Below are 8620 nucleotides of genomic sequence, written 5' to 3'. Positions count from 1 at the left end.
TGTGTGGCACTTACGTAGTGTCGAAGATATGTCTCCAACAATGCATTTACTAGTTCAGTTTGCCCATCAGTTGGTGGATGCATGCTCGTGGAGAAGTTCAAATCTGAGCCCATTGACTTGAACAACTCCGTCCAGAATCGGCCCGTAAATTGCCCATCTCGATCACTGATAATAGACAGTGGCACTCTCCAGTATTTCACCACATGTCTAAGAAACAACCGAGCTACTTCCTCAGTAGGGCACTCCTTGGTCGCTGGAATAAATGTCGCATACTTTGAAAACCTGTCACCACAACAAGAATACTCCCAAACCCGTCAGACTTAGGCAAACCAATAATAAAATCCATGGATAAACTCTCTCATGACCTTTCCGGAACTAGCAAGGGTTGAAGCAAACTAGCTGGAGTCTTTAACTCAACCTTGTCTTATTGGCACACTAGACAAGTTTTCATATAGATTTCCACATCAGCACCCATGTGAGGCCAATAATAACGTTCCTCCAAAAGGGCTAAAGTGCGATGCATCACTGGATGGCTTGCCCATTTCAAGTCATGACACTCCTTCATAACTTCCTTACGGAGTTTCCCATAATAGGGCACATAGAGGCGATGTCCATGAGTGTATAACAGCTCCCCATCAAGCCAAAATCTTCTTGTTTTTCCCTCATTGGCAAGCTCAATCAAATTTTTGGTCGTGGGATCATGGGATAATCCCTCTCGAATGCGTTCCAACAAAGAACATCAGGTTGACTAATTACTGCGAATTCCATCTTTCGACTGAGTGCATCAGCCACAATGTTGGCACTTCCTGGTTTATATTCCATTGTAAAATCAAACTCCACTAGTAAAACCTGCCAACGAGCCTACTTGGGAGACAACTTTTTCTGGGTTAGAAAGTAACTATTGGCAACATTATCGGTAAGGACCACGAACCTGGAACCCAATAGATAATGTCTCCATGTACGCAAACAGTGTACTACCGCTGTTATCTCTTTCTCTTGGACCGTATATCTACGCTCCGTCTCATTAAACTTTCGACTCTCTTAAGTAATTGGGTGCCCATCTTGCATCAGTACTCCCCCTATAGCACAATCTGATGCATCCGTGCGTACCTCATAAGGCTTCGTAAAATCCGACAAGGCAAGTACGGGTTCCCTCGTCATTTCTTGCTTCAATTGATTAAAGGCCTTCTCACATTCCGATTTCCAATCCTATACCTTCCCCTTTTTCAACATGTCCATTAAGGGGGTGGTAATTCTAGAGTAGCCTTCAACAAAGCGTCGATAGTAATTTGCTAACCCAATGAAGGATCTCAATTCTGTTACCTTGGTTGGAGGCTCCCACTCTGAAATGGCTCGTACCTTGCTCTTATCCATTCGGATCTTACCACCTCCCACAATGTGGCCTACGAATGACACCTCTTGTTGGACAAATGAGCATTTTTCCTCCTTAATGAACAGCTCATTTTCCCTCAAAGTTTGGAGCACCTCCCTCAAGTGTCTCATGTGCTCTTCAAAAGACTTGCTATACACCACAATATCATCAAAGGTAAACAACCACAAAACGATCAAGAAATGGTTGAAGTACCTTATTCATTAGGGTGCAGAATGTAGCTGGGGCATTTGTGAGTCCGAAAGGCGTCACAAGGAACTCATACGAACCGTACCGTGTCACACAAGCAGTCTTTGGTTCATCTCCCTCAGCTATTCGAACTTGATGATACCCCGATCTCCAATCTAACTTGGTAAACCATCTTACACTACCAAGCTGATCAAACAAATCTGCAATAAGAGGAATAGGGTACCTATTCTTCACAGTGATCTTGTTTAGAGCTCGATAATGGATGCACATTCTCAAGGACCCATCATGTTTCTTTTGGAGCAACACTGGGGCACCGTATGGGGATTTAGATGGTCTAATGAATCCCGCATCTAAAATTTCCTTCAATTGTTTCTGCAACTCTTCTAATTCTGGCGGAGACATACGATAGGGGACCCTTGCTAGCGGCACCACATTAGACACTAACTCGATTTTGTGGTCCACCTCCCTCTTGGGTGGCAAACTTTTGGGCAACTGAGCAGGCATTACATCTCAGAATGATTGTAACAATCGACCCACTTCTTTCGGGGTCTCACTAACAGACTCAGCGGTCTCTTCGATCTTCAAGGTTGCTAAATATGAGACTTCATTTCTACGTACACATTTAGCAAACTGAATTGCCGATAGTGTTTTTCCCTCAAAGCTTCTCTTCCTTGTTACTTTCACTATGCATTGATGTTTCGCGTCCGAAATCACCATGTAATTGCTCGAAAGGGCAATAAGAGCATTAACCTGATCTAGGAAGCTTAGTTCAACCACAAAATCATAATCATCAAGCGATATTACCTTAATGGATACCTTCCCAGACCATTTGTCGAGCTGAAGATCCACTCCCTTTGCAACCTCTTTGATTGAAACACTTTCTGAGTTTACTGTTTTGATCCGACCCACTTCATTATCTATCTTGAGGCCCAGTTTACAGGCAGCCTCCTCGGACATGAACAAATTAGAAGCGCCTGTGTCAACAAGCGCATTCAATTTTCTGCCAGCCACAATGATGTCTACAAACATCAAACCATGGCTCATTCTATCTTCGACACCCTCTAGTATCGAACCAAGATTGTTATCCTCCGCATCGGACTCCCCTTTTGCTTCCATAGCCGTGAGAGTGACCTTTTTTGGGCAGTCCTTGATCATATGTGGACCATCACAGTGAAAGTAACTTATAGGCCCACTCTTTTTCTTGTTCCAAGGCTTCTTACCGTTGCCACTTCTAGTGGGCCTTTCTTTATCTCCTCCACTATTACCCTTTTGATTAAATCTGGGCTTAAAAGAATTGCCATTGTCTTTCTTCCCACCAAATTCAGCAAGTGATTCTGCTACGGACATAGCCCTGGTGAGTTCTTGAACTCCTCGGCATTGCAACTCCTGCTTCACCCACAGTTTTAATCTATCCATGAAGGAAAAGAATGCCTCTTTCTCCCCCATATCTGAAATTTGAAGCATAAGTTCGCTAAACACCTGCACATACTCCCTCACAGTGCCTTGTTGCGTAAGTCAACGCAACTTTGCCCGAGCCTCATCCTCGGCATACTCTGGGTAAAATTGTGCTTTGAACTCACATTGAAACTCCTCCCAAGTTCTGATTTCGGTCCCACCACGTCTCACATCAGTAGACTTACGACGTCACCATAACAAAGTAACGTCAGATAAATACATCGCAACAGTAGTTACCTTAGTGACGTCCTCTGTGATGCATTTGGCACGGAAGTATTGCTCGATTCCCCACAGAAAGTTGTCCACATCTCTTGCGGACCTTGTTCCCTTGAACTCCTTGGGCTTGGGAACATCAATATTGGGCTTGTGTGCGACAACAGCTAACCCTCTATTGCCCAAAGCAGCCTTGTAGATTGTGAGTTCATCCTTGAGCTCCGCAATCTCCTCTTTCAAAGCCGCCACCATAGTCTCAATGGCATCATCTCTACCTATAAACTGTTCCACATTGTCCAACACATACACTTTGAGCTGCTCCTGCATGGACTGCAATCCATCATGGAGCCTATCATTGACATCCTCAATCCTCTCCTTGATATCCCCCACGGAATTCTCGAAAGTGATGACACGATCCTCTAAAGCTAATAATATGTCCCTCGAGCGGCTAGATTTCCTAGCCCTCCCACGGGTCTCCATTCCCTTAACTTCTTTTGACATCTTTCAACGGTGGCTTCGAACCTTAGCTCGGATACCAACTGTCACGGACTTAGAATTTTTTCACGCGATCCGTGCGGCCTTAGGCAGTTTCTTTGCTTAAAAACGCCTAAGTCAGCCTAACTCGCAATGATAACAGATTCGACAATAAAAACACCTAAGTCAGCCTAATCTCGCAATGATAAAGGATTCAACAGAATTCCCTCAAGGCTTCCATGAAGAACAACAGAAGAACGAAGTAAGGACGAGCTTTGAAAGATGAACAAAAGCAAGAACACTTGAGAGAAAAGTTTGAGTGAATACTCTCAAAATTCTTATTGACAACTGAATGAATTACAATAAGCAAAGAGGTCTCTATTTATAATTGAGCCTCAAAGTACATCAAGGGCTACAATTAAAAGCTGTATACAATTAGAACTCTAAGTCACAATTAGAAGCTGTATACAATTAGGACTCTAAGATTACATAATCATATCTTCTTGGATCACTTTCCATATTTACCAGGCTCTTGAGATGGGCTTTTAATCTCTCCAGGCAACGGGCCAGTTTGGTTGGGCCAAATGACCTCCCTCAAATATGATGGATCGCACAAGTTTGTCATGGTTGCGTCCCATGCGCAACCCATGACACTAGCACTTCTTGAAACAGACAAGGCAAAAGGTGTTTTTTCATTCTAGTATAATTCTATGTAAATTAGATAAGTAATTGTTCTTTTCCACCAAAAGAAAAATCACCACTATGGGAACAACTGCATTAGCACAGTTCTAAATCAAACTCGGTACAATTCTAGTCTAACATTTAAAACAAACTTAGTATCGTATTAAAATCACCACAAACATAATATTGTATTGGAATCAGTGCATTAGCACATTGTTCCAACATTAGTACATCATTCCAATTCCAAAATAAACTTCATATTATATTTTAATCACCAAGTTCTGGGGTTAAACATTGTTGTTTTTCTTTTTTATATATAATATATATCATATTATATATAAATAACTTTAAACCATTAATTCTTTCTCATGAATTTATTCAAATGAAATAATTTCATAAATGATAGTTAAAATACTATTAATTAATACTTTAAAAATAAATAAATGAACAACATAGTGATTATTTAATTTTGCTTATAAAATAAAAAAGCCACGATAATTAATATATCAAATAATAATTTATCTTCCTTCAACATATCAAGTCAATCCATATTGTATAAATACATAAATACTATTTTATTTTTAGAAAATTGTTTCCTAATCATTTGTAATTTTTTTATTTATCGACAAAATTTTAAAGGATTTTATCAAAATAACATAAAAATTAAATAATTTCAAAAATGACATATTTTAGAGATTAAATATGAGATAGTGTGATTTTTACAGTAAAAAACAGTATCGCATACTTGTCAAATGATACCATCTAAAAATAATTATCAAATAAATAAGAGACATATGAGTAGACACAACTAAAATTATTATACTACAAATTGAATCTTCAACATATACATATAAACGTATTAATAATTTAAAAAATCATATAAGATGCAAAATAAACTCAAACATATTAAAAACAAGGACTAAACGCAAATTAAAGTTGGGATTAAATTAATAATTTAAATCGAGGGACCTAAATAAGAAATATCCCAAAATACAATACTTGCTTCCTCTAATTGAAAGGTTTGCAAAACATTATTTATTTATTTTAATATTTAACAAATATTTGATAATTATTTTTTAGCTTTACTGTAAAAATCATATCCTTATTTAATCTCCCTATTTTCAAAATTATTTTATTCTGATAAAAAAACCCATGCTTAGCTACTAATCTTTTAAAAGTAATTGATTAAATAAATGAATGGTTTTTAAATTTTGAAAAATATAAAGCGCATATTTCCAACTCTTTTACTGACACGTGCTCCTCAGCAATTGTCACTTTATCATAGAGGGACGCCTCGTTTGACCCTTGTTTTTCGCTTCTCAGTCCCAAAAAAAAAAATTTCCCGTCACCGTCTCCGTTACCTAACACCGTCAGTTCTAAACGGCGCCTATGTCTCTTCCCTTCCCTTATTCAACTCCGTCTCTTTAAACAGATTCCGTTCTCTCTCTCTCTCTCTCTCTCTCTCCCTCTGTCTCTCTCTCTCTCACTCTCTCAAAGGGTATCATTTTTCAAGCTCTCAATTTTCTCTGGATTCAAATCCTCTATTTTAGGTAATAGCTATAAAATTCAATTTTCTTTTGCTTTTTCTTTTATTATTCTAGGGTTAGTTTTTCTTTTTGTCTGTGATTGATTTGATTTCCTTTCACATCTGCTCCTTTTTTTGCGGCTCTCTCTACTCTTGGGATTTTATTGGATTCTGGTTCTTGTAGAATCATGGATTTGCTTCTTTTTTTTTTTTATTCTTTTTGAGTTTATATTCTGTTTGTTTGATGGCTAAGAAAATCGATAGAAAGTGAGAATTTTGAATCTTTATTTTTTAGGGTATTTTAGATCTTAGATATAAAAACATTAGCTTGACTCGGCCTTGATATGTGATTTGTCTGTCATAAAGGAAGCGTCTTTTTTGTTATTTTGAATCCATGTTGATATAGAGAATTTGATATTAAATTGGGTGTTCGTTTTTGTTTTTTTTTCAGGTTGGGTTTTTCTGGTGTTATCAATGTTACTGCCCTTGTTCCTGTTTGGCTGTAGTTTGAATTTGGTTGATTGATGAAACTTAGTGGATACTGTTTTGTTTGGAATTGAATCATGAAGATTTTTATGAGGTTTACCAGTGGTTTTGTAGATTGATTGGTGTATGAATATACGATTTGGCTGGAATTTTTCATTTGATTTGTGAAGATGTCAATAGAGAGCTTTTGTTGATTGGTAGGGGTATTTCAAATTATATATAAAAGTGAAAAAAGAAAGAAAGAGAGGAAATAGTTAAAAGAGCAAGAGAAAAAGAATGGGGGAAGCTATTCTCACTACTTTGTCTATGGAAACTGATCACCCATCTACACTTCTGTCTATGGATTCCGGTTCTTTTCTACCAGATGAATTGGAGAGAGAGATGAACCGATCTATGCTGTTGTCTCGGCCACCTGATATCAATCTCCCGTTATCATCCGAACCGAGCCCCCCACCTTTGGCTTGGAATGATTCATGTGAAATCTTAGATGTTAGCCTTGCACCCCAGATTTATGAGGCGGTAGTCAGTGTCCCGAAAGTGGCTAAGAAGTGTATCAAGCGTCTTGATAGTGTATGGGGTGCTTGGTTTTTCTTTACTTTCTACTTCAAGCCTGTTTTGAGTGGGAAGTCAAAGTCTAAGGTAATCAGAGACAGCAACGGTTTGTCTGGGTATGACAAGTCGGACTTGGAGCTAGATGCATTCTTGGTTCAGCATGATATGGAGAACATGTATATGTGGGTTTTCAAGGAAAGGCCCGAAAATGCACTTGGTAAGATGCAGTTGAGGAGTTACATGAATGGTCACTCCCGGCAAGGGGAGCGCCCGTTTCCGTTTAGTGTTGGTAAGGGTTTTGTTAGATCTCATAGAATGCAGAGGAAACACTACAGGGGTCTTTCCAATCCTCAATGTTTACATGGGATTGAAGTTGTGCCGTCACCAAACCTCTTGAATCTTGATGATGAAGAGAAGAGGAGGTGGAGAGAACTTACCGGCAGGGATATAAACTTCTCTATTCCTCCTGAAGCAAGTGATTTTGCAGCTTGGAGAAACCTTACGAGCACAGAATTCGAGCTTGAGCGCCCCCCTGCTACTTTAAAGAGTAGTTTAAATGCCCACACTAGAAAACTGCTTAACGGTACTGGTTTAAACCTATCAACTCAGCCGATAGAACATAGTAATGGTAACGGGATGGATTTATCACCTGTCTGTAATAAACGAAAAAAGGACTATTTCCGGCATGGAAATGATGAAGATCCTTGTTTACCCAATAATTTGCATTCTAACGGAGTTTTGGATATGAAAATTCACCGGTTCGAGCCAACATGGATGAATGAATTTAGTGGGGTAATGAAGAACGTATACGGGCCTGTAACAGCAGCGAAAACGATATATGAAGATGATGAAAGCTTTTTGATCATTGTCAGCTTGCCCTTTTCAGATCTTCCAAGGGTGAAAGTTGCTTGGAGAAATACTCCCTCACATGGAATCGTAAAGATATCATGTGTGAGTACAGCCTGCATGCCATTCATTAAGAGACAAGATAGGACGTTTAAGTTAACAGATCCAGCACCTGAGCACTGCCCTCCGGGGGAATTTATTAGAGAAATTCCCCTACCGAACCGCATTCCGGAAAATGCTAAACTGGAAGCATACCATGATGAGACAGGAACAATGCTTGAGATAATCGTGCCCAAGCATCGCGTAGGACCTGAAGAGCATGAGGTACGTGTCTGCTTTCGGCCCTCGCCGTGGAGTGAACGACCATTCATGGACCTGGAGGAATCTATATTGTGATACATGTAATGATTTTAGTGGTTGGTGCTTCATTGTTTACTAACCTCATTCCATGAGGAAATCTATGAAATTAAAACTGCAATCATTTTAGATTATATGGTTATTTTTTGGTCTTGCCGTGCGTAGTTTGATATTATTAAGAATTCATCTTTATTGACATAATCATTGATTTTATACATGTAGAACCTTGCATTTAATCTAATTTTTTATTTATGGATCATGAAATTGGAGTTTGGGGTTTTCACTTGGCTTCAAGGTTTTAACCGTAATTATACTTTTTATAATCCAAGGGTGGATTTTTTATTATTATCTTGATTAGGTGCTGGTATGGTCTTTTCTTCTTTTGAGAACATGCTGCTTGTTATCATTCGTGATTGTAACACTGTTTTTAGAATCTGATTGCCGATAATCAG

The 8620-nt window shown here is 38.8% G+C and overlaps 1 protein-coding gene across 1 annotated transcript; it reads left to right on the top strand.

Moving 5' to 3' along the window:
- The first annotated feature begins 5766 nt into the window (after positions 1–5766).
- On the top strand, positions 5767–8302 carry LOC105771096 (uncharacterized). Its single transcript, XM_012592499.2, has 2 exons — positions 5767–5952; positions 6379–8302. Exon 2 carries the CDS (start codon positions 6690–6692, stop codon positions 8205–8207), a length of 1518 nt encoding a protein of 505 aa, XP_012447953.1. The 5' UTR covers positions 5767–5952; positions 6379–6689; the 3' UTR covers positions 8208–8302.
- The last annotated feature ends 318 nt before the right edge of the window (positions 8303–8620 follow it).

Source organism: Gossypium raimondii, chromosome 5 (genome assembly GCF_025698545.1).
Source record: "Gossypium raimondii isolate GPD5lz chromosome 5, ASM2569854v1, whole genome shotgun sequence".
In the NCBI taxonomy this organism is placed as follows: domain Eukaryota; kingdom Viridiplantae; phylum Streptophyta; class Magnoliopsida; order Malvales; family Malvaceae; genus Gossypium; species Gossypium raimondii.
The sequence above is the reverse complement of the archived record's forward strand: the minus strand, read 5'-3'. Positions and strand labels throughout refer to the sequence as shown.

Excerpts from the sequence above, each read along its gene's own strand:
- LOC105771096 (XM_012592499.2), top strand. The coding sequence starts at position 6,690 with ATGGGGGAAGCTATTCTCACTACTTTGTCTATGGAAACTGATCACCCA.